Here is a 25,396-nt window from a genome sequence, read left to right as displayed (position 1 = left end):
CTAGAATGACCTTTCTAAAATATCACTCTGATCATATTACTTTCCTGCTTAAAGGGAAAAAAAATCAGTAACGACTCCCTATTACCTAGAGAATAAAGTCCAGACTCAGAATCAAAGAATATCAGAAGGAGAAGCGATCTGTACCTGACCAAAAATAGGACATTCTCAGCAAGAGCCCATTCAGATTCTTCTTAAAGACCTCCAGTAATGGGTAACTCATGGTCTCCCGTGGTAGTCTGTTCCACTTTTGTATAACTCTACTTTCTTTCCACCTAATTCTAACTTCTGCCCACTCCCCGTAGTTCAACTCATTGGGACCAAGCAGAATAAGATCAATTCCTCGTTAGCCCTTCAGCTCCCCAAAGACTGCTGCATCATGTTTCACTTAATTCTTCCCTATGCTAGACAACATTTCCAGTTTCTCCGAGTGATCTGTTCTTGGCATTGTCTCTCCTCCTGGCTGCCATCTTCTCGATGAGCTCCAGTTTGTCTATTTCTTTCCTAGTCCTCAGCGCAGTGCCTGGCACATAGTAGGCACTTAATGATATTTATTGAACTGAACTCAATTATCCTCATTTAAAAATTAAAGAAACTGAGGTTCATAAAGTTTAAATCAAACAGCTAGAAATCACTGGACACAGGATTCAAACCCAAGAATAAGTAGTAGAGGACTGAAAAGGGAAAGGAGAATAGAGAGTGGGAGACAGAATCAAGAAAATACATCACATGGAAAACACTATCCACATCCAAAGAAAGAACTATGGAATTTGAATGCAGATCAAAGCATACTATTTGCTAATTTTTTTCTTCTGCTGTGTTTTGTTTCCTCTTTTTGGTGGTTCCTCCTATTGATTCTAATTCTTACTTACAACATCACTAATGTGAAAATATGTTTAATAGGAATGTATATGGATAGCCTATATCAGATTGTGCGCTGTCGTGGGGAGGGTGGTGGGGAAGAAGAGAAAGACAAATTTAAAACTCAAAAGCTTATAGAAGTGATTGTTGATAATTCAGAGTAAATTAATTAAAAATTAAAAAAAATACATCACAGCCAAGGAGGCACAAGAAGAAGCAGAAGAATATGAGAGCAATCGTGACTTCACAGTGTAGGAAGAAGCCTAGTGTTAGTCAAAGGCTTCCCAACAGATCAGGGAACAGACTGCAGTTCTCCTTGTGGCCATGAGGTGTCAGTGTGGCCCCTGAGGGAGGAAATGGTTTCTTCAAGCACAGGACAAACTCAAGAAAGAAAACCAGGCTTCTGAGTGAGGATGGAGGGAGCTCATTGTCACCTCTACGGCAATGCTCAGCACCTAGGCACCACCCCTAGGCCATCACTCTTTCCAGCTAGTGTTGCCTTCTTCCAACCCAGCACTTAGGGAAGGCAAATAAATAAACATCCTCAATATTTATTCTATTCTGACACCTGTCCCCTTCGGATTTGGGAGGACATCACCTTCTGAAGGGTTCAATACTTTCTCTGAGGACAAGAGCAGAAGCCAGCCTCGTCTCTAGAAAGAAGGCACATTTGGAATCAGGGAACATGGTTCTGGCAACCTCAAGCAAATCACTTAACTTCTCAGTTCCTCACATGCAAAACCAATGGGGCTAGACAAAACGATCTTCAAAGTTTTCCTATGATCCTTCTACTTCTTATCACTCCAAGGTTTCCACGATGTCTCTCGAACTCTTTAAAAGGCAGTGTCATAGCAGAAAGAACCCTAGACTATCCTCCCTGCTATGCTACAGATTCACTAGGTAAGTCACTTACCCTCTCTGAATATTAATTTTCTTAATTTGTAAAATGACTGGATTGGACTACACCATGGTTTCACCAAGTGTGGTCTGTGAACCCAGGACCCTTTCAGAAGGTCTTCAAGATCAAAACTATTTTCATAATAATACTAAAACATTATTTGTCTATTAAAACCTTTTTTCCAATTACACATCTGTGTAAGGCCACATTTTCTCCATATACTTCAACCAAAACAACATATTGCAACAGATTGAATGCAGGAACAAATATGAGAATCCACTTGTCTTCTATTAAATAGCCATACATTAAAGATTATTTATAAAAATATGTAAACAATGCCATTCTTCTATTTTTTTTGTTCTGGAAAATCGTTGTTTTTCATAAAAATATGTTTTTTACTAACATGTAATGGATTTATTATTGTCATTTTCATGAATTAACAATAAGTATTTTAAAATTTTATCAGATTGCATGTGTATAACCTATATCAACTTGCTTGCCTTCTCAGGGAGGATGAAAGAAAGGGAGGAAGGGAGAGAATTTGGAACTCACAATTTTAAAAAATGAATGTTAAAAATTGTTTTTTACATGTAATTGGAAAAATATTAAAATTTTATCCATTTTAATTTTCAGCATAGTCAATATCAAAAGATATAAGCTCTTTGAGATATTTAATAATTTTTAAAAGTTGTGAAAAGGTCCTGGGACCAAAAAGTTTGAGGACCACTGGACTGCATGACCTAAAAAGTCCTTTCCAGCTCTAAAATTCTGTGATCCCCTCCAGAATATTTGTTTGCTCCACTATAAATACATCAAAACAAAATGAATTGCACACCTCACACCCTTAAAGACCTACACCCACCTTTCCAGGAAAGAGGTAGAAGGGGACGGATAGAGCAACCATGTCACGTTCCACATTGTTGTAAGCAGATGAATCCCGTAAGAAGATGGAATCATAGAGAGCCAGAACAGAGATATGAGGAAAAAAGAAGACAAAGGTACGTTCAAGGTGCTGCATCTTCACTAGTCCTTAGAGGAGGCATTCTAGATTTCCACTTGCAAGTTAGCTCTCTGTTTGTTTCCATGAAGAGGAAAAAAAAATTGAACTAAAGCAATTCAGGATTCCTGGCCTCATGCTCTAAAATTCCATCAAGTAGGCTGTCAACTCCTTGGATTAGGTCATACCCCTGACCCTTAGAGCAAGGGTCTCTAGGCCTTACTATGACTCCACACGTACAATGCTGTTGTTCATTTGTTTCAGCTGCGTCCTATTCTCTGGGACCCCATTTGAGGAAACTGAGGCAAATAGTGGTAAGTTATTTGTCCAGACAGTAAGTGTCTGAGGCCAGATTTGAACTCAGAAAGATGAGTCTTCCTGACTCCTGGCCCAGCACTCTATCCACTGCACCACCTAGATGCCCACAGGCATAATAACAATAAAAGCTTGTGGTTATATAGCACTTTGAGATTTGCAAAGTACTTTACAAATCTTATTTCATTTAATTCTCCTAACAACCCTGGCAGGTAGGTGCTATTATCATCCCCATTTTTACAGATATGGAAACTGAGGCAGACAGAAGTTAAGTGACTCGCCCAGGATCACTGAGGTCACATTTGAACTCAGGTCTTCCTGACTCTGGATAACAGTGCACAGTGTCACCAGCTGCCTATCCTACTGGTAGTCCTCAGAGTCTGGGACCACCATGCCCATGCCTGTCATCCAAAGTCTCTCTGCTTGCCTCAGACTAATTCTACTTAGAAATCAGTATGTCAATGGATCAGCTCTCTCACAGTACTTCCTCCATGCAAATAGCAATCGTCCATGCTTTCTTTTCCAGTGCATTTCTTGTTCACGTCTTTCTATAAACCCCCCATGGAAGATCTACCCAGTAGGCTAGAGGTCTCCCTTTAATTCTTTTAACACTACTTAACTAGGGGGGAAAGGAAGTAGCCTAACATATTTTGCTTTCCCAATTCCCACTTCCCACCTCCCCACCCCCAGTGACTCACCTTCCACTTCACAACCAAAAAGCTCAAACCGGAGGGTACAGGCTCTACGGCAGACAACAGGCGTGATCCGCACAAACTGGGCCACCAAAGGTGGATCAAAAATGTTGGTCTTCAGGCCACTGTTGTCTATGTTCCCCACAAAGACCTGGCATGATGGGAATGAAATGAGTAGGGCAAGAAGTATAGGACTGTTGCTAAGAGAGAAACTTCATGGAGCTAGTTGGTTGTGAATCATGCCTAAGGTCCAGATCCCACAACATTCCTGATACTCATTCATCCTCATGCTCTTTGCACTTTTCTGGAACTCCCAAGCAGTTTCTCTATCTCTATAGACATTTTCACACATACCACACACACACACACACACACACACACACAACCCTCAATCATTCCAACAGTTCTGACACTTTAGATGCTCATTCCCAGCTTGCAAGCAGAGCTCAAATATACATTTCAGAGTCGACCATGGCCATTTCTGAGCCTTTCCAAATGCTATTTGGTAATCATGTCTATGTGCCAGGCACTGTTCTAAGTGCTGAGGATATCATTACAAAAGTTAAAGAGTCCCTGTCCTCAAAAAGCTTAAGGAAATAACATGTACATTGAAAACATTTTCAAAGTAGTTTCTGGGGGAATAGAATAGGGACCATCTTAAAGATGTACCCTAAAAAACATTTGAACCCCATACTCCCACTACTGACTGGCACCTTAGATACCTGTTTACCTTGTATCATCCTCCTCCTTCAGGAGCTGCTTATGCCTCAATGTGGTCCTCAAAACCATCACCTTCATTGTGATAGTCCGGTGTGCTGCTCCCACAGCCAATGATCACCACCCCTTAATCTAACATGTCCTTCTTCCTCCCCATCTCTCTTTCCAGCACCAGTCTGTGTCTTACCTGGTCCCTGAATTGGTTTGGTTCTTTGATGTATTCAAAAATGTTCCCATCATTGCTATATCCCACTTTGAAGGTCCGCAGATATTCAGAACTGCCTGTCCGGCTGGCACCCTGTGTCATGATGCCTGTTATTCTCATCTTACGCAAAAGGTTCACCTGAGGAAGAGCAGGGAATCCTGAGTTTCAGGGGAGTTTTCAGTGAAGGTCCTTCTTGCCCAAGACCCTATTTCCTGTCATACTATCTCAAGCTATCCCCTGCTGCAATGGGATCCCAACTAAGCTAGGCAATAATACAACCAAGCTCTTCCATTAGCAAATACATACAAATCAGGCTAAGTACCCCAGCAGAGACGGACCCCTCAGATATTGGTCTCCTAGCTCTACTTTCCCCACCCTCTGCCCAACCCCACCTCATAGAAATCTCAGTTTGCAAGATTTTATCAGGCTCTCTATGTAAAGTTTATTCTCTAAAGCCTGTTCCCTCCAGACCCCTTCCCAGGCCACTGGACATTTGTCCCCAAATGCTTTACATTTGTGAACCTCAAACTTCATCCTGACTACCTCTATAGACCTCTGGGACACATATCCTTCAGTGAATTCAGTACATAGCTTAAAGTCTACACCCCATTCCTCTCTTATCATCGTCTTAGACTTTAACACTCACATTGCTGATCATTCTAACATTAGAACTCATAGTTCCTTGGACTCCCAAGCTCCATCTATGCTCTAACTTGGATGTTCACAATGGTGGCTCACACCTGAGAGCTCAGTATCACTTGATACTGGTACAAATTCGAGAGTATGAACTCTTAAATCCCTCTCCTCACCCCAAACATAGTCTCCTATCCCTCCATTCCCATTAACTCACAATAAACTTGCTTTTTACCCTCACCTTGACCACTGGTCCCGACTCATCCCTTTTTCTTAATCTCTCCCAAACTGTGGCTTTACATGCCTCCATATTCAGCCTTATTCCAGTGGCCTATCATTTTGATGATTCACTAACCACTTCCCTGGAATGCCTCACCACCACCCCCACACCCTACCCCCAACCTGTCACTCTCAAACTCAACCCTGGATAACCTCCATTGTGTAAATTCTCTGCTCCTATTTCCAGAACACTGAGGGTTGCTAGGGAAAAGATCATGATAGTGAACTGGTTTTACCCACTACAGATTTATGGTATAACCTCAATGGGGCCCTCCCTATGGGACTCTAATTGCCTCCCTAGCTCAATCTCCACAGCAGTTTTTCCAAATCTTTCCCTCTATCCTCAACCCCCAAATTGTATTCCACGTGCAGATAACTTACCTTCCTATTTCAATGAGGACATTGAGATGAGAGCCCTCTCAAATCTTCTCAGCATCATTACCCATTCTCTCTTCTTTTCCTCCTGTCTACTATGGCCTTGATCTTATACCCCTACACCTTCTCTAAGATCCTTACTTCAGTGATTGTTCCTTCTCTCTCACGCGTTTTCTTTCTTTTTTTTGTAAATAGTATTTTATTTTTTTCCAATTACATGTAAAGATAGCTTTCAACATTCTGTTTTATAAGATTCTGAGTTTCAAATTTTTCTCCCTCCCCAAAACAGCAAGCAATCTAATACAGGTTCTACATATGTCAATCTCTGTCTCTCCACTGGCTCTTAGGCATCTGCCTACAAACATTTTCAGGTATCCCCATGCCTAAAAGAGTCTTCCCTTAACCCTTCATCTTATCCAGAATGAGAAATGGGAAGGGAATGAGAAAGCTGTATCCAGGAGAACAGAGAATAGTTGATTTTGACTGGGTTATAGGATATGTGGGGGGAAATGGTATAAGATGTGGCTTCTAAATAAAGGGTGATGGTGGTGGATCTGGGGGCTGGAGGGCTAAGATTAAGATTTGGAACACCATGATGGACAGTGTGAGAGTCACTAAAAGATTTCTAAAAGGACTGTGATGTATCAGTTAGAGCCTGATTGAGGCAAGATAGCAAATATTTTCATGATTTCTCCTGTTGTTGTTTAGGAGTAAGATAAAAGAGGTAGATTCTAGGAATGACTCAGTGTTTAGGGTTAGCAGAGTGGAAATGGCAGGGAATTCAAGTGTGGAGGAGAATGTATGATTGACCTGGCTGATAGTAAGGGAGGGAAATGAGGCCAAAAAGGGCTTGATGAATTGGCGCAATAAATCAGAACCCTGGATTCTAATGCAATTGATGATTCACTTCAACTCATAAAATTCAACAAACTGGTTACCCACTTCGTGTAGTGGGTAACCCTACTTCCCTTTGCTTCTAAACTTAAAAAAAAAAACTCTCTACTTATAGAGCCTGAAACTCCCTCAGCACCTACTCTCTCCTTTATTTCTTCAATCTAGTTTCAGACCCCAGAGCTACACTTTCCTGGTCCTTCCTATACTTCTCCAATTACTTCCTCTCATTTGATAGCTCCTGTTCCTGACCACTGAAAATAGGAAATTCTCCAAGATACAGTCTCTGGCCCTCTTGTCTCTCTTGACAATCTCATTCACTCTTCTGGCTTTAGATATCATATTTATATACCCGACTTCTCTATCTTCAGCCCTTGACTTTTCTTGTAAGTACCAGACCCACCATTCTAATTGCTCCTGTGTATCTCCCCCTAAATGCCCAAACAAAGTCCGAAGCTCAACAAGTCTAAAGCAAGGCTTATTATTTTTTCCCCCTAACCTGCTCCTTCTTCTGACTTTATTATTTCTGCTGGTGGCACAGCCATTAATCCATCTCCTACTAATGTAATTTTAGTGTTAGATTTGATTCTCCTGTGTCCTAGACTTCCCATATCCAATTGGTTACCAAGTCCTGGTGAGTCTACCTTTAAAATATCTCTTACACCTGTCCTTTCCTCTATTCCTATTACCACCACCCTACTACAGGCTTTCATTACTATCCACATGGAACATTGCTGCTGTTGTTATTTAGTCATGTCTAACTCTTTGTGATCCCATTTGGGATTTTATTCGCAAAGATACTAGAATGGTTTGCCATTTCCTTCTCCAGCTCATTTTATAGATGAGGAAACTGAGGCAAACAGAGTAAAGTGACTTGCCCAGGGTCACACAGCTAGAAAGTGTTTGAGGCTGGACTTAAACTCATGAAGATGAGTCTTCCTGATTTCAAGCCCAGTGTTCTATCCCCTGGTCCAAGTCTATCAGGATCTTTCTTCATCCACCGGATCCAAGTATCATACAGGGGCACTTTTCTGCCCCTCTCAAATCTACTTTTGTATTAGTTTTTCTTGTAGTTATATATAAAGACAGCTTTCAAAAGCTCAACCAGACTATGAGATTTACAAAGGCAGCAGTTGTACCTTCTGAACTTTATCTCTCCCAGCACCAAGAACAGTTCTCTACACAAAGTGGGTAGCCAGTTTGTTGAATTTTATGTGTTGAAGTGAATCATCAATTGCATTAGAATCCAGGGTTCTGATTTATTGCCCCAATTCATCAAGCCCTTTTTGGCCTCATTTCCCTCCCTTACTATCAGCCAGGTCAATCATACATTCTCCTCCACACTTGAATTCCCCACCATTTCCACTCTGCTAACCCTAAACACTGAGTCATTCCTAGAATCTACCTCTTTTATCTTACTCCTAAACAACAACAGGAGAAATCATGAAAATATTTGCTATCTTGCCTCAATCAGGCTCTAACTGATACACCACAATCCTTTTAGAAATCTTTTAGTGACTCTCACACTGTCCATGATGGTGTTCCAAATCTTAATCTTAGCCCTCCAGCCCCCAGATCCACCACCATCACCCTTTATTCTGAGCAAATGGCATTGTCTGCTACTTAACTGAGAATATTAAGGCCATAATCTTCCAAAGCTACAATGGGTCTAATCATGTCACTTCCCAACCCAAAAAGCCTTCTGAGAGTCCCTATTGCCTCTAGGGTAAAAGATAAACACAGTTTTTAGGGTCCTCCACAATTTTGCTCCCACTTACTTTCCAAGATTATTTCATTTAACACTCTTGCACACATGCTATGTTCCAAGCATACTGAATTGCTAGCCGTTTCCCCAAAGTTAACATTCCATCTTTCACCTCTGTGCATTTTGCATATTCTGTCCCTACGGCCTAGAAAATACCCCATCAGCATCTCTTCCTCTCAGAATTCTTCTCTTCCTCAACCATCTCTACCATGAAGATTCCTCTGTTTTCCCAAGCTAGTGCTCTCCCTCTTCAAAATATCTTATATTTACTCATCTGTAAAACAGTCCCCAGTAGCATGAGATACTTGGAAGAAAGCACTGTTTCATTTTTGTCTTTGTATCATTAGAGCATAGAATAATGTCTTGAACACAGTAGGTACTTTAATGTTTGGTGAATCAAATACAATGCTAACCCCCAACATCTCTCTGTATCTCATACAACCTCTTTTCCTTCCCTCTAATTTCAGGAAGAGGTAGCTTTCTTTTTGTATCCTTTTTAAAATTTTTTATTTATTTTATTTTTAATTTATGGAATAAAACAAGCATTTCCATAACATTATATAATAAAGACGATTGCAAATCTATAATGTACAACTTGCTATTCCTTTTAAATACATAATAATGTTATTATGTAAATTTGTTTTTTCCCTCTTTTTTCTTCCTCCCCCCCCCCCCCCCCTAGAGATGGCTTACACTAGACATAAATATGTGCGTATATGTGTGCATGTATGTAAAATCATTCTATACATATTTCTATTTATCAGTTCTTTCTCTGGATGCAGATAGTGTGTTCCTTTCTATGCCCTTTGTAGTTAATTTGGGTATTTATAATAGTCAAAATGATTTATTCTTGATCCTAGTCCTTCCAGTAATTTTGACAATATGGTTTTATCAGTTGCTCCTATTACATGCATCTTTAATTTCTTCCTCTCCACTGACTTCTTCCCATATAGTCTACATACATACTCAGCCTAAAAAAGACAAAACAAAACACTCTCTTCCTTGGCCCTGCTGCTCTCTTAAGCCATAATCCTATGATTCTCCTCCCTTTCACTACAGATCTTCAAGAAAAACTAGTTCACCTTAGCAGCCACTTCCTCATGATCCACCCATTCCTTGATCTCTTCTGATCCGGCAACATCCTAACATTGTACAGAAAGTACTCTGTACTGTACGCTGTACAGAAAGTATTCCAAAGTCACTAGTCACCTTCTTATCCCCAATGTCAATGATCTTTAAGTCTTCTTCCTCTTTTACCTCATTATAGTATTTCACATTGTTTTTGACCCCTCCTTGACATGCCTTCCTTTCTTGGATTCCATGATACTGCATTGTCATGGCTGAATTCCTACATGTCTAATTCCTTTCTTGTCTTCTTTACTAGGTCTTCATCTTCAACCCATTTCTCAAACATGAATGTCTCCCAAAGTTCTGTCTTTGGTTCTCTTTTCAATACTCTATTCAATATCCTAATCCACTGCTTTGAGCTCAGTTACCACCTCTGTAAATTGGTCATATTTCCAGCCCTGATCTCTCACCAGACCTTTAGCATCACATTAGCTATTGTTGAATTTGCTGTGTCGACATAACATGGTTATATCGACACAGCAAATTCAACAAGCTCAAAATTGGACTAATCATTTTTTCCCTCTCTTCCACCACCTTGAAAACCTGTTGCTCCTCTTAACGTCTTCATTTCTGTTGACTGCACTACCATTGCCCCAGAACTCAAGTTCAAAAACATCAGACTCCTTGCTCTCCCTCGTCCCCCACATCCAATCAGTTCCCAAATCCTAGTTACATAGCTGCTGTAACATCTCCTCCTTCCTTTTGCTCCCACCACTACTGCTCCAATCCTGACATTCAAAGCCCTCCACAATTTGGCCTCAACCTACATTTTCTGCCTTATTTCACATTATTGCCTTTCATATATTCTACATTCTAGTAAAATTGAACTATTCGCCATCCGCCTTGTTGTCCAGCATTCTCTCATATTAACACCTTTGTTCTTAATGTTCTAGACCTGGAATGGACTCTCCTATTCTACTAAAACTCCTTCCTTTTTTTAAGGCCAAACTCAGGTGTCACTTCCTCTGTGAAGTCCTCTCTGGTTCCACCACACACACCCCTAAAATCTCTTCTTCCTCCTATTTCTAAAAGCACATTTTAGATCTCCCTTTTACCTATATTCTGCCTACTCTTGAAATTCTTTGTAAATATATCTTATTCCAACTCTTGCCCCTCCACCAAATTAGATTACAAAATCCTTGAAAGCTTGTGCTGGATCCTTTTTCATCCGTGTATCACCAGCTCTAAGCCCAGTGCCTGATACACATTAGATGCTTAATAAATGTTTCTTAAATTTATTATGCAGACACTTTCCTTAACTTACAGAAAGTAGGTAACTCCTGGTCTAGCCTCCCAAGGCAAGAAACATCTATTAACAGTCCCCTAAATGTGCAGGGAGGATTGACCAAAAAAAGAAAAAAAAAACTCGACTTCCACTTTTATTATGTTGACTCACGAATGTTACCTCCAAGTTCCTTTCCCTCAACCCTGGCATTGGGACCCCATTCACAGCTAATGACTACCCAGGAGCCCCTGGTGTTCCCCAGCACCTGTATCCAGGGGTTCTTGTCATAGTTGCTGGCAGTCCAGGCATTGACAATCCCTTTAGCGTTGAGCCGGGCCAACTCTGGCCCCCAACGCTGCATCCCCAGAAAGCTGTAATGTACAGATGAGGCTGAAATCTGGAAATCAGCAATGGCACCTCCCTCCATGCCCAGTGGCATGTTGCAAGCTGGGGTGAGAAAAAACAAAGTCAACACTAAGGAGCTGAATGGGACAACATACCAGGAACATGAAACATTTTCCCTGCCCTACTCTCAAAGAATATATAGTAAAATCAAGGGAGATGATACACATACACACATACATATATGTAAAACAAAATAAAAACATATAAAATAGTGCAAGTTAATTTATAAGTAGGAACAGGACACCAAATAAATGGGCCTAACCAATCAGTGTTGGGTGGAACTAATTAGATGTGGCCTCCCTGAGGCCTCGAGGAGGTAGTATAAATTTGAGGTGAAAGACAGTGACAGTGACTTCCTGGTCAGGAGAGCTAAGGAGAAGGCATTCCAAGAGGGAAGCAAAATATTAGGAAAATAATGGGAGGGGGCTGTGAAGGACAAAAAGAGGAGAAAACATCGAGAAAAAGAAGATACTTATAATTTTAACTCAGTTTATTCACCATCACCCAACCCCCACACTCCTATTCTAGCTGAATTCAGACTCTTTTCTAGGCCCCAGACTCACTGATGCCCACCTAATTTTTCCTTCAGGATAAAGAAGGGTTTGAGGCTGTAGGACAGGAAAAATAACTGGGACAAAAGAGATCAATGCCAGTCAAGCACTTACGGGACTGGCAAGACCTTCCCATGAACGGGAAAGGACACTTGCAGATGTAGCCTTCTTCCTGGTCAAAGCAGGTGCCACCGTTCTTGCAAGGCTGTGTGTTGCATTCATTCACTGCTCAGGAATAGATGGGTTGGGGGAAGAGAACAGAATTGACTCAGCTCTACTTCCTACCAGAGAGGGGTCCTCTTCCATTGATTTGTTGTTCAGTTGGGTCTGACTCTGTGACCACATTCGGGGATTTCTTGGCCGAGATAATGGAGCGGTTTGCCATTTCCTTCTTCAGCTCATTTTACAGATGAGGAAACTGAGGCAAACAGGGTGAAGTGACTTGCCTAGGGTCACACAGCTAGTAAGTGTCTCAGGCAGATTTGAACTCAGGAAAATGAGTCTGTTTCGAGGCCCAGAACTCTATCCACTGCACCACCTAGCTGCCCCCTCCACTGATTATCCACTGCTTTTGGAGTTCAACCTGTTGGCTTTCCCACATTTTGAGAATCCAACTTAACCCTGGTTGATAACTGGGAGCTTTAAAAAAAAAAGATGGTTTAGGTTCATTAGACGTCCATGACCATGTAACATTAAATATTTTTAAAACAAATTTACATTTATCATTTTCCATTAAAAGTGGCTGACGGTAGTTTTGCTCTCTTTCAATCCTCTAGAGGCTTCCATAGTAGGCTTCTCCTAGATTAGAAGAAACTGAATAAACATTGGGAAGGATATTAATGGGATATTCTCTGTTCTACACCCCCAAAGGCGAGACAGGTTTGAAGCTAACATAGGAACTTGGATTCCCAAAATAAACCTCAAGGCTCACCATAGCCTAGATCTACAGTGCCTTGGAAATGCCTCAACACTTGTAAGTGGGAATAAGAGTTATGAGATAGAATATCTCTTGGAATGAAAAATATGTAACTTTTTAAAAGATACTATCTTAAATATATACTTCATTGTACCCTAAACAGTTGCCTAATTAGAGCCTGGATGTTTGTGGTTCATAGGATCGTAGATTTAGAGCCAGAAGGGACTTACAGGAGTTTACTTAGCCCAACTCCCTTATTTTCCATATGAGGAACTGGGGTTCAGAAGGGATGAAAGACTTGCCCAATGTCAAGAAGTCATAAATATCAGAGCTAGGATTTGAACCCACATCCTCTGCTTCCAAATCTAGCATTCTTTCCATGGTACCATTTTTGCCTCCCTAGTTGTCGAGAAAGAATGCCTAGAGTTTTCACGGAAGGCCCTAAAGGAACACAGCTGTACATGCCTTCATGCATTACCCTACTTCCCAAAAAATGCACAACAGAAAAAGGAAGGAGGGTAGAGAGGAAGGAGGACTGCTGAGGAACCTCCACTGGGACCTTCAAGTCACAGCCTGTGTAGCTGGCTCTCTGTCCTCCATCTCTAAGTGGTTTGTCCAAAACCACTTCCTCTGGGAAGTCCCCAGAGAGACCCATGGAATGAATAGAGATTTTCATGAATAGGGATACACTGCCAGGTACTCCCAGCAGAGGTTATATTCTGCTGTCACATCTTCCTCAGGGGAAGAGACAATGGTAATCAGAAGCCAGTCTCCCACCTTATTTACAAACTGACATCTTGAATAGAAACGCAGGATTTAGAGATGATGGGACCTTAGAGGTCATTAAGTCTAAGTCACATTTTACAACTGAGGGCCAGAGGTTAAATGACTTGCCAAAGGTCACATGACCAATAAGTAGCAGTGGCAAGATTTGAACTCAGGTCTCCAAATCCAGGCCACATGGATAGTAGGTAGCAGAGGCAAGATGTGAACCCAGGGTCCCTTCTTGGCCTCAGTAAATAGCCTCTGGCAAAAAAAAAAAATTGGTGAAATTTAGTTCTGTAAGAGTTTCCAGGACTACCCTGGATCTTGTACTAAGTCAGACTAGAGAAGCCTCAGCTCCTGATCAATGTTCCACCGTGTTCCTTCTCCCCAAAGGAAGGAAAATGGAGTTTTCCAGATTGCTTTCTCTATATAATCATCCTATTGAAGAAGGCTTCTTCCCTTGGAGATACTAAGGAGATACTGGTCTATGGAAGGTCAGAGGTATCTCTCCAACCCCGACAAAGAAAAGAATCCGAGGTATATTCTGGGCTCTATGTGACCTCTTGTCAATCAGCCAGCTCTGAAGTCAGACAAAAGGAATCCCTGGGCTAAGGTTGCAAAATTTTAAAGTGGGAATATTTTTACTAAGGTGGGAGACAAGGCAGCCTATGGAAATAACTGTTCTCATCAGCAAGGTCTGACCATAGTCAAAAACAGGACTACTATATATCCCAACATATCAAAGATGGGAAAAGGTATATAAGCACGTGGTAAATTCAAAGATAGAATATCTAGAAATTTTAATTGCAGCCTGCTTTCCCAGTCTGCTTCTCCTCTTGTCATGTTCCCATGACAAGGATGCCACAACTTCCTACTCTGGGCCCCAAGCCTGGAACTTTGATTTATGGTCCCCTTGGACCCAGCAAGGTTTAGCATTTGTTTTCATTCTTGCCTCCAATGGAAAAGTTCAAGAGAATTAACCCTAATCCTGATGCTTTGGCCTTGGGCTCCATTAACCTCATTTCTTTCTAGAAGAGACCTATACAGAGATTCCAATGATCTCATGTGTCTCCACGGCAACTCACCTGGGTACAGGAATTGGCCTGCTGCCTAGAGAAAGAGAACAAGCCTATGGGAGAGTTACCTCGAAGAGAAAAGATTTAATTGAATGGGAAACCTGGTTAAATAAAGAAACTCAACCACTAAGCCTCCCAAAGTATGGGTAAATTAACCAGGTCCAAGGAAAGCCTTTAAAATATCTGAACGGCATCACTGTGACTGCTTCTCCATCTCTTCTCTGCATCCTGGCTTCCCTGGATTCTTTCAACACTCAGCCCAAATTCTACCCCACCCCATCGCCCCAATACTAGCACCTTCCCTCTGAGATTACCTCTAATTTAACCTGTAACTGTACATAGCTGTTTACATGTTGCCTTCCCCCATTAGACTGGGAGCTGCTTGAGGGCAAAGCCTATTTTTACCTTTCTTTGTATCCCCAGTGCTTAGCATAGTGCCTGGCACATAATAAGCACTTTATAAAAAACTTGTTAATATGACCCTTCTCTCTGCTACTACCAGCCTCTGATTAAATCTTACCAAGCCCCTGCCATCCCCCTGGAAGATTTACGCAGAATCCACCCTGTGCAGGGATAAGCATCATCACCATTACCCAAAATATAGGGATACCCTTTGTTCCTTCCCACTCCCCTGCCAACAACCCTGATGGCACTCACTGGAACTGATAGCTCTCTGGCAATGAGGGCCCTCATATTCTTCAGGACAGTCACAGACATACTGGGCAAAGACATCTCCTCGCCGGGACTCAGTCACCACTCGGCACTGGCCATTGTTTTGGCAGGGATTGGGAGTGCAGGGCCCTAAAAGAGAAACCAAGGGAGACCCAAAGATCAGGTGAGATCTGGGGACAGTCAAAGGACTGAAGAAATAATAGAAATAAAAGCACTTTTCCTAAGAAGATCCCACACCACCACCACCACCTCAAGTATCTTAGCACCTGGCCCAGAAAATAGGACTAATTTGTCCCCCAGCCCACTAGGGAAAAAGAGGCTTGGTTGGGAGTTAGATGAAGTCAGTAGGGTTTATGTTAACATGGCTTAAGGGAAGGAATTTGGCCATTCAATGACGCAGCTACAACAAGCAAAGGTTACAAATGCTACCTCCCTTCCTCTCCCAACTAGTTTTCACTATTCAGGTAGTGAGCCTGGCTCAAAATCAATAAATCTACATTCATTAAGTACCTACTATGTGCAGGCTCCAACCATGCTATGCTCTAGGGATACAAAGCGTCAAAAGACTACCTGTGCCCTCAAGGAGCTTACAATCTAATGGTAGTATGCCAGTGTCATCTGAGGGAGTTGCCCTGCCCTCTAGAATTCTCAAAACCTGGATCTGAATTCAGGAAAAATTCAGCCAATCAACCCCTGCCAGGATACCTTGCTCAGTCTCACTGCAGTTCTGCCCAGTGAATCCATCAGGACAGAGGCAGTAGAAAGTGGAACTCTCACTTCCATTCAGACAAGTACCTCCATTCAGACACAGGCTGGGATCACAATCCTCACCTGGAATGAAAATTAGCTGTTAGAGACAACTTCCTGAGCAGTGGTTTTGAAACAAGACCCTCCATGAAATCTATTTCGGGTATACTGGGATTCCCAATAGCCCCGACTATGATTGCCAGTCTTCCCCTTTGCTCTTCGCCTACAAGTTAATAGCTCAAGGTGTGTACCTGGTAAAGAGTTACTTGATAACTGCTTTTTAACATGTCATAGACCCATAAAGTATTGCTTTGAGGCAGCTCAAATTTAGCTAGGGGAGCTAGACAAATTTCAGGTTGGAGCTGGATTCAAAACAGTGAGTTAGCAATAAGAAACCTCAATTTGCTAAAAGGCTTGGACCAGGTTCTTCTCTCTAGATCTGAGTTTCTTCAGGTATAAAAGGTACAATTTGGACTAGATGATTTTTAAAGACCCTTTTAGCTCTGACATTCTACAATTTTACAAGCCCAGTTTCCAAATTCACTCCATCCAAGGTTGATGGGATCTTCCATATTTTCAAGGGTCCCAGAAAGAATGCCTGTCCGTGAAGCGAGAGGAATAGAGGAGGAATAAACTTTGCCAGCTCCAATTTACCAGGCACTGAACTTAAATCAACTCTTAACAAGCTATTAGTCATTGTTCTTTAAATAGCAGGTTAATCCCATTTCCTGACCCTCCAGAGGGTTGAGTCTGTGGCAGATGGGCTAGACTATAAAGAGACTAGTAAGGTAACCAAAGACAGCTTTACAGTTTATACCAAGGCAGTGTGGCCAAACCAATCCCAAGTGCTCCTCAAATACCTTAGCCCCAGGGCAAAGGCATTCACTAGTAAGGTAATGAAAGTGAAAGAGAAAGGTTTCTAGTACACCTGAACCATATAGCTGAGAAGGAAATAAAGAATGCATTTGATCTGGCCTATTTCTTTCAGGCAGGAACTAAAGGTTCTTGCCTTTTCTAGCAAAGAGGAAGAGAGGCATTCTATAGCAGGGGCTCTTTCTCCTGACCTGTGAAACTACAGGAAAGAATCACATTGGTCCGGATTTTTCATCTCTCCTCTTCATGGCAATGAGACCTCACTAACTAGCTGTATGGCCTTGGACAAGTCAATTCATTTCTATACACCTTGTTTATAAAATGAGAAAATTGGATTAGATGATCTCTAAGCTTCCTTTCTGGGTCTTGATTCCATGAACATACTTTAAATAGTTAGCTCAAGGTCACAGAGGTTCCTGACTTCCTGGTTTATCCCAAATTAATCAGAGGAGAATAGGTGGTAGGACCGAGAGCTCCTCAATTCAGATGTTACCTTCACTGGGGGACTACCAGAGAAGAACAAGAATTTGAGTCTAGGACTTCCTCCCCTCCCCCTCCCCCAGCCCAAGTCCTTCCTAAGAAACTGTTCACAAGTATTGGAACATCCAGCACTTCCCTTATGCCGCTATTCTCTAGGTCCTGGGGACCAGACTAAAGCATGAGACCTTCCCATAACTTAGACAAGGCTGGCCTGAAGCCAGACTCAGCTCCCTCCTATCTCACAGGGAAGCAGCTGGGCATATTGGCCAGTGTCTTGGAGTCAGGAAGTCCTGAGTTTGATTCTTGCCTTGGCCATTTACTAACTGTGTGGCTAGCATACTGGGCCAGTTACAATTTCTCAGACTCAAAAAGGAATGGTGAGGTTGGTGACTGGAACTCCTATCTCCCTTTTCCCCTTCTTCCTCCAGCTCTCCATTTTCCTCACCTCCCCATGCATACCTTTCCCAAACAGTGGGTTGATCGCCAATAACCGAGTATAATCATATATGGAGCAGCACAAAAAAAAGCAGAAAAAGGCACCTCACTCACACCTTCTAAGTCTGCTCAGCAGTGCTGTGACCAGACAATGCCTTACCCTTTTCTCAGTGGAAGCTGATGAGGCTCTGAAAAGAGAGAGGGGCTGCCCAAGATCATCCAGGAAGCAAATCAGAATGCCAGCTTCCTTTAAGCCAGCCTCTCATCCAGAAGCTCTCTTTTTTCCGGAGTCCTAGCTCGGGATCCACCCTCCCCCCTCACCCTGGGCTTCACCCCTTGCTCTGCCAAGTCCCTGGATCATGCCCTGCTTGACTGCGCCCACATCACAACAGACCCATCTCTGTCCTGAGTTCTGGATGAGGGAGATGGAAAACCCTGGGTAGAGACGAAATATACACAGTCTGAGTCACTCTTCTTTTGAGAAATATAAATTGGAAAGGACCATACATGGCACATCACTTTTCATTAGAAAAAAAAAATCAGACTAGGAAAGAAAAGCCAGGGCCACCGCACTGCATAAACCCCTCTGTCCTCTGGATAAGATATGGTGGTGAAGGGAGGTGGGTGGGGGAACAGTCCAGGCTACAAAGCGGCTGGGATAAGAGAAGATCAACAGCCAAGTGCCCCACCCTCATCCCACCCCCGACTCCCCAAGTAGCAACTGTTTTCCTTGAGAGTCTCCAAATTGTCCCGAAGTTGAGAACATTTCAGACTACAGAGGGAAGGTTAGAAGAGGAGAATCCAACTCACCAGAGGCAGCCAAGACCACAGACAGGGAGAACAAGAGTCTCCAAAGTGTCTGGAGGAGGCTGGGGCCCTTCATGCTATCTACCAGAGCTCAGAGGGCAGCTCTTGCCCGGGCTTGTGCGCTGTGGCCCCGCTGGGCTGACTCTGCAAGCTCTTCAAGCCTGTTTGTGTTTTGACTTCTTCTCCGGGGACCGGAGCCACAGAATGAGTCAGTCAACCGGCTACTCCCTCCCCTATTGAACGCTAAGCCTGAATATTATAGGGCCCCCGGTCCCGCCTCCTCCCTGGATGGACCAATGGCTGGAAGGAGCTGTTAGGATGGGCTCAGCCAGCTGGAGGGGCTGGACCGACTGCAGCTGTGGGGGCAGGGTGGGGGCACGCCCCACTTGCGCTGCTCCTGCTGAGCAAAGCTACAGGGCTGTAGGAGCAGCGAGGGTCGTGAGGAGTGAGGGGCACTCAGTCTGGGAGGCTCTGTCTGCCACAGGGAAAGTTGTTCTCCAAGTATGGAAATGCAGCCCGACACCCCTGCTTGGGACCAAGATCATCTGCTATTCCAATCATGGACACCCACCCCTTCTTTGCTGATGCCCAGTTAGCTCTGGGCATGAATCAAAACAAATCTTCTTGCTAGAAGGGTCCTGAATAGAATGCAGATTGTGAAAAGGATGTGCAGTCCCTCTAAAGAGAGGCTTCTTGGACAATTGATTCACTGCCAATGAGTATGGCCCATCAGGAGTTTCCCCAAATTTAGTTTAAGATTTCCCAGCCATTTTCTACTATGCCTAAACTATTATTTACCTAACTATAAATGGTACCTCTCTCTAAGTATGGATTTATTGAGTGCTTCCTGTGTGTAAGGTACTTTACTGGGTACCCTGTAGAATACCGAAATGGTGAAAATCTAGTCTCAGCCCTAAAGGAGTTTAGAATCTCATTGGGATGGCAAGTTCACAATACAAGGCAGTGAATCAGTGGCAATGAGGGATATAAAAGTTAAAGATTGCTCTGTGGGCAGGGGATGATCAGAGAAGGCTTCCCAGAGGACACAAGACTTAAACTAGGCCTTACAGATGCAGGGAATTCAGATAACTGGAGAAAGAAGAAAGGAAGCAGAGCCTCTGTTCCTGGCTCAGAGCTGACAGTTTTTATCAGGCTTAGAGGAAGTCATAAGTCACTTTTATCATATTTGTGGATACCACAGAGCTGAGGGCCTAGCTAATATGTTAAATAGAAGAGTTAGGATTCAAAAGTTCTCATAGACTGGAATACTGATTCCAAGCTAGCAAGGTGAAATTTAATAGCAGTAAATATAAAGTTCTGCTTTTAATTCCAAAAAGCCACCCATACAAGTACAAAGGGTGAGAGACCTGGCTTAGTATTAATTCCTGAAAAAGTCAAGCTACATCAAGTCATCAACAGCATTTATTAAGCACCTACTATTAGCCAAGGACTGTGCTAAATATTGGGGATACAAAGAAAGACAAGACGGGACAAAACAAAAAAATATATAGTCTCTGCTCTCACAAGGAATTCACGGCCTAGTAGAAGAGACAACATGCACACAACTACGCACAAACCAAATATATAAAGGATAAATTGGAGGTGATCAGCCAAGGGAAGGTATTAGCATAAAGGAGATCAGAACAGACTTCTTGTAAAAGGTAAGATTTTAGGTGGGATATAAAGGAAGCCAAGGTGGCCAGAAGGCAAAGAGGAGAGGAAAAGCATTCCAGAGACGAGGGATGGCCATTGAAATTGCACAGAGCCGGAAGAGCGAGTGTCCTGTGGAAGAACAGCAAGGAAACCAGTGTCACTGAATCAGAGTCTCAGAGTATAATGTTAAGAAGACTGGAAAGAAAAAAATAAAAATAAATAAATAAATAAATGAAAACTTAAAAACAAAAAATAAAAATAAAAAAACAAAAAATAACAAATAACTAAATAAAAATAACAAATAAATAATAAAATAAAAAAAAGAAGACTGGAAAGATAAAAAGGAGCCAGGTTATGAAGGATTTTAGTAGCCTAATGGAGGATTTTATATTTGGATCCTTGAAGTGATAGGGAGCTCCAGGAATTTATTGAATGGGGTGAGGTGGGGGTAACATGGTCAGACCTATGCTTTAGAAGAATCAATTTGACAGCTGAGTGGAGGATAGAGTGCAGTGGAGAGATACTTAAGGGAAGGAAATCAACCTGCAAGACATTGCAATTGTCCAGGGGTTTCAAGTGTAAAAGACTTAGAATACACCTCCTCCTTTATTAGGGAGAGATGGAGGACTACTTGGACATAACATTATATAAGTTGCCAGACAAGGTTTCTGTATTGGATATTTTTGTTTAATTGTCTCTCTTTTTTTAAGGGCAGCTAGGTGGTACAGTGGATAGAATGCTGGGCCTGGGGTCAGGAATATTCACATTCCTGAGTTCAAATCCCTCCTCAGACACCAGCTGTGGGACCCTGGGCAAGTCACTTAACCCTGTTTGCCTCAGTTTCCTCATCTGTAAAATGAGCTAGAGAAGGAAGTGGCGTATCACTCCAGTATCTTTGCCAAGAAAATCTTGAATGGGGTCATGAAGAGTCAGACTTGACTCAATAACACCAACACCTCTCTTTTTTATAAGAAAGGATTCAGTGGAGGATAGGGGTAATAAATGATTGTGATATAAAGGCATCAATAAAATGTTGTATATGTTTCTTTAAATATGTTTTTAAGTGAACCTGAAATGTAATATAAGTCAACAAAGTGATAAAGATGCCCTCCTCCTCCTCCAAATAAGTTATTGAAATCTCCAATTGCATTATTAGAAATACATAGTGTCCCAAAAGTCTTAGTGCTGTTTTAGACCATTAAAGGTTGTTGTAATTGTTCATCCAGCTTTGGGTGAGTAGTAATGTATTTGAGGTGTTTGAGAGACTGTGCTTGTATGCTAAAAGTTCATGTGAGGAATGCTTTCTTTGATACTAGAAAGGATTAAGAGGAAGGAGAAAGGGAAAATTCAGTTCAATTTAATTCAACCAAAATTTCTTAATGTTTGAAAGAAGAGCACCTGGAGGTCCAGGTTCCAGATTATAGGATCAATCACAGGATTTAGCATTAGAAGGGATCATAGGAATCATATAGTCAAACCTTCGATAAGTGGTGCTATGTTGAATCAGAGGACTTAGCTGTGAATCCCAGCCTCACTTTTCACCAACCATTTGGGTAAATGTCTTAAACTGGGCCTCATTTCCCTCATCTACAAAATGAGAGAATCATATTAAATCATCCCTAAATTCCCTTTTAGCTCTAACCTCATGACCCCCCACATCCATGAGGATTCTGCACCAGTCAGACTACATCTGAAATACTGAGTTCTATTTCAGGCAAGAGGGATATTCAGAAACTGGAACATGTCCAGAGGATCATGACTAAAATGACAAAGGTTCTAGAAATCATGTCAGATAATGAATGAAGAAACTGGTGATGTTTAGTCTAGAAAATAACATACCTTTGGGGGAAGAGACACAAGGGTTGTTAAATATTTAAAGAACTATTGAGTACAAGAGGGATTTGGCTTCTTCAGTGTGGCTCTAGCAATGGGTTAAAACCCAGGGAGCTAAGTTTTAGCTAGATGTAAGGAAAAACTTTCTCACAAGAATGAAATGAAATTCCATTTAAGGTAGTGAATTTCCCATCCCTGTAAGTATTTGAGCAGAGGATAGATGGTACTCTATCCATCAAGGATATTGTAGAGGGAATCTCTACATTAAGTGGGAGATTCACTAAGATCCCTTTCAACTCCAAGATTCTATTTCAAGTTTAACCAACTGCATAGGAGAGGAAAGGAACTAAGACCTTCCAGGTGCTTTACTTTCAAATGTTAACACATTTTTATTTAATGGAATCAAACTGAATTTTCCCTTTCTCTCTCCCTCCTCCCAACCTCTCCTAGTATAAATGAAAGCATTCATTCCACGAGCTTTAACATAGAAGCATAGACTCTCTAACACCACAAATACAGCACTACTCACCCAAAACCATGCCCTGGCAGTACACATATTAATTCACAAGCAAATATATAAACTCATTACCAAACAGCATCTTTTTTTGTCCCAGATGAAGAAACCATGGGCTAAAGATTTTACTTTACAAAGAATAAATATTTGTTTCCTTGGTTTAAAAGATTTTTCAATCAGAATCCATGTCAGTTAACTAAGTACTTATTTAGGCACTTTGATTTCACTTTCCCTGTAATAATCTAGGCCTGTAGTTTTCCTGCCTTCCCTAGACATCATTTATCTCCCTTCCCACAATTTTTATTCTATACACAATTCAGCAGTTATTTAAATGCTATCTTGAATTATCTGTTATTAGTCTTGCCTCCTCAAAGACAATATAAACGTTATGATTTAATTTCTCTGTGTCCCTAAATAATAGTACTCAATGCCTAACAAATAATTATTGTTTATTTGGTTGATTAATAGTGTCATTATTAACTTATCCCCCTCTCTTTATAATATAGAATGGGGGAGACAAAGATGGGAGGGTTTCCAAATATTACATTGGGAGAGGAAGGGAAGGAAGGGTCAGAATCATCTGGAATCCACTCACAAAGATATATAAAATTGAAACAAGTTCTATAACCCAGCATGTGACTAACAATATTTGTCCCACCTGGGTTATCATAGGCTAGGCATTTAAGATGGATGCCCCCAGAGGTTGTACAGCTTAGGAGTCAGCTTATGCTTAGAGATTTGAGGGGTAAAGAAGTGAGAAATTCTAGGATTAAACTAGACTTTGGTGAAAGAAGTTTTCTGAATATCCAACATGCATTGCATCAGTCCACAGTGCATGCTGAGTAAGACATATTAGAAGTAGAGCTTAGAGATGTAAATTCTTCCCAATTAGTCAGTGAGTATGGGGAGAGGAGGGCAGGTGGTGAAAAAAAATCAAGCTTCCCTCGTAGCAGAGTGCTCCCTCAGTTGGCTGTTCAATAACAATAAGTGGCTGAGCTTATTCCTTGGCTCCTGGTTGTCAATGCTCTTTCCCTCCTCATGGCACTTATTTATCCATGTAAATGTTGTATCTCCAGTAGTATATATGCTCCTCAAGAGCAGGGACTATTTCTAGTGTCTTTGGATCCCACCACTGCATTGTACAATGCCTTGTATGTAATAGGTGCTTAATAAATGCTTATCAAATGGAATAAAATTATTATAAATGGGATATCCCTATCACTTCCAGGATCCAACTTGGAAGGAGTTTTGGATGTCATATAATTCAATGGTCCCATTTTAGAGATTTGGAAAATGAGACCAAGATTCTGAAAAAATCAAAATTGATTCTATTTTGTAATTGTCCGTTCTGTATCACTGCCGACATTTTGTATAACTGCCCAAGTCATGTTTCTTCGTCTTTGAATTAAGTTCATAAGTTTATAGGTTCAGAAGTTCAGTCTTCTTCTCTGAGTTGTTTAAAAGTTCACTTTCCCTACAAATCACTTTAATTAAAAGAAACCCGTTATCTCTGTATTACTAGCTGTCCTTGTACAATTACAGAAACTCTGTTATCTATATACCATTAGTTATTCTTACAGGTGGACTAAATCATTTAGAATTTCCTGGCAACAAGATGGAAGGAGGAGTTGCTAGCCCTTCATTTACAATTTCCAGCCAATCATATTGTCCCCCACACCTATGATGCTTCTGACTTTGTAACCAATCATATTGTTTTCCCCATCTGTGATGCTGCCTTCTAATTTTTAGTTGCTTCTTATTTTTGTCTATTAAAAATGGTCTGTCAGCCCTCATTTGGGGGTCTTTTGGTTTGCTGAGGAACTAAATATCACTTTTATTAGTAACTGTTAGCCTTACCAATAAATGAATGTACTCAGAGCTTTGTTGCCTCAGTTTACCTTAATTTCAATCCCAACAATTTCTACCTGTCAGACTGCTCCTTGTCAGTCTCCTTTGGTGGATCTTCATCTAGGTCATGCCCATGGATGTCTCTAAAGGCTCTGCCCTGGGCCCTCCTCTCTTTTCCCTACATACTATTTCACTTGATGATCTCATCAGCTTCCATAGATCCAATGATCATCTCTATGCTGATGATTCCCAGATATACTTATCCAGTTCTAACCTCTCTCCTAATCTCCAGAACCTCATCTCCAATTGCCTATTGGACATCTCAAGTCAGATGCCCCATAGACATGTCCAAAACTGAATTCATTATCTTCCTCCCCATCCTCTTCTCCAGCCCTTTTTTTCTAACTTCCCTATTATTGTGCAGGGTGTCACCATCGTTTTACAGCCACCCAGGCTCCCAACCGAGGCATCATCCTCAACTCCTCACTCTCTTCTACTGCTCCCCACCCCCACTTTCAATCAGGTGCCAAGTCCTGTTAATTTTATCTTTGAAACATTTCTTATATATGTATATCTCCTCTCCTCTGACACTGCCACTACCCTGGTGCAGGTTCTCATCACCTCATGCTGATACTATTGCAACAGCCTACTTGTTGGTCTCCCTGCCTCAGTCTTTCCTGCTGGAGTATATCCTCCACTCAGATGTCAAATTGATCTTTCTAAAGCATAATTCTGACCGTGCTACCTCCACCTCACCCTATTCAATAAACTCCTGTGACTCCCTATCACTTCCAGGATCCAACTACAAGATACTCCATTTGGCTGCTAAAACTCTTCATAACC

The 25,396-nt window shown here is 41.7% G+C and overlaps 1 protein-coding gene across 3 annotated transcripts in view; it reads right to left on the bottom strand.

Annotated features, from left to right (window-relative positions):
• Positions 1-18,949, bottom strand: part of MFGE8 (milk fat globule-EGF factor 8 protein) — a 29,365-nt gene extending 10,416 nt beyond the window's left edge. Inside the window, exons 1-7 of one of the 3 annotated variants that reach the window (XM_027851724.1) lie at positions 18,709-18,949; positions 16,069-16,194; positions 15,349-15,492; positions 12,049-12,159; positions 11,244-11,425; positions 4,665-4,820; positions 3,767-3,911 (exon numbers count right to left, since the gene is read on the bottom strand). In XM_027851724.1, coding sequence (XP_027707525.1) covers positions 3,767-3,911; positions 4,665-4,820; positions 11,244-11,425; positions 12,049-12,159; positions 15,349-15,492; positions 16,069-16,194; positions 18,709-18,781 — 937 coding nt within the window. In that variant the 5' untranslated portion in view covers positions 18,782-18,949. The remainder of the gene's footprint in view (positions 1-3,766; positions 3,912-4,664; positions 4,821-11,243; positions 11,426-12,048; positions 12,160-15,348; positions 15,493-16,068; positions 16,195-18,708) is intronic. The other 2 variants (XM_027851723.1, XM_027851725.1) reach the window with 2 other exon arrangements.
• Positions 18,950-25,396: the final 6,447 nt, after the last annotated feature.

The sequence above is a fragment of the Vombatus ursinus genome, unplaced genomic scaffold (genome assembly GCF_900497805.2).
Source record: "Vombatus ursinus unplaced genomic scaffold, bare-nosed wombat genome assembly UNPS02009205.1, whole genome shotgun sequence".
Taxonomy (NCBI): Eukaryota; Metazoa; Chordata; class Mammalia; order Diprotodontia; family Vombatidae; genus Vombatus; species Vombatus ursinus.
The sequence above is the reverse complement of the archived record's forward strand: the minus strand, read 5'-3'. Positions and strand labels throughout refer to the sequence as shown.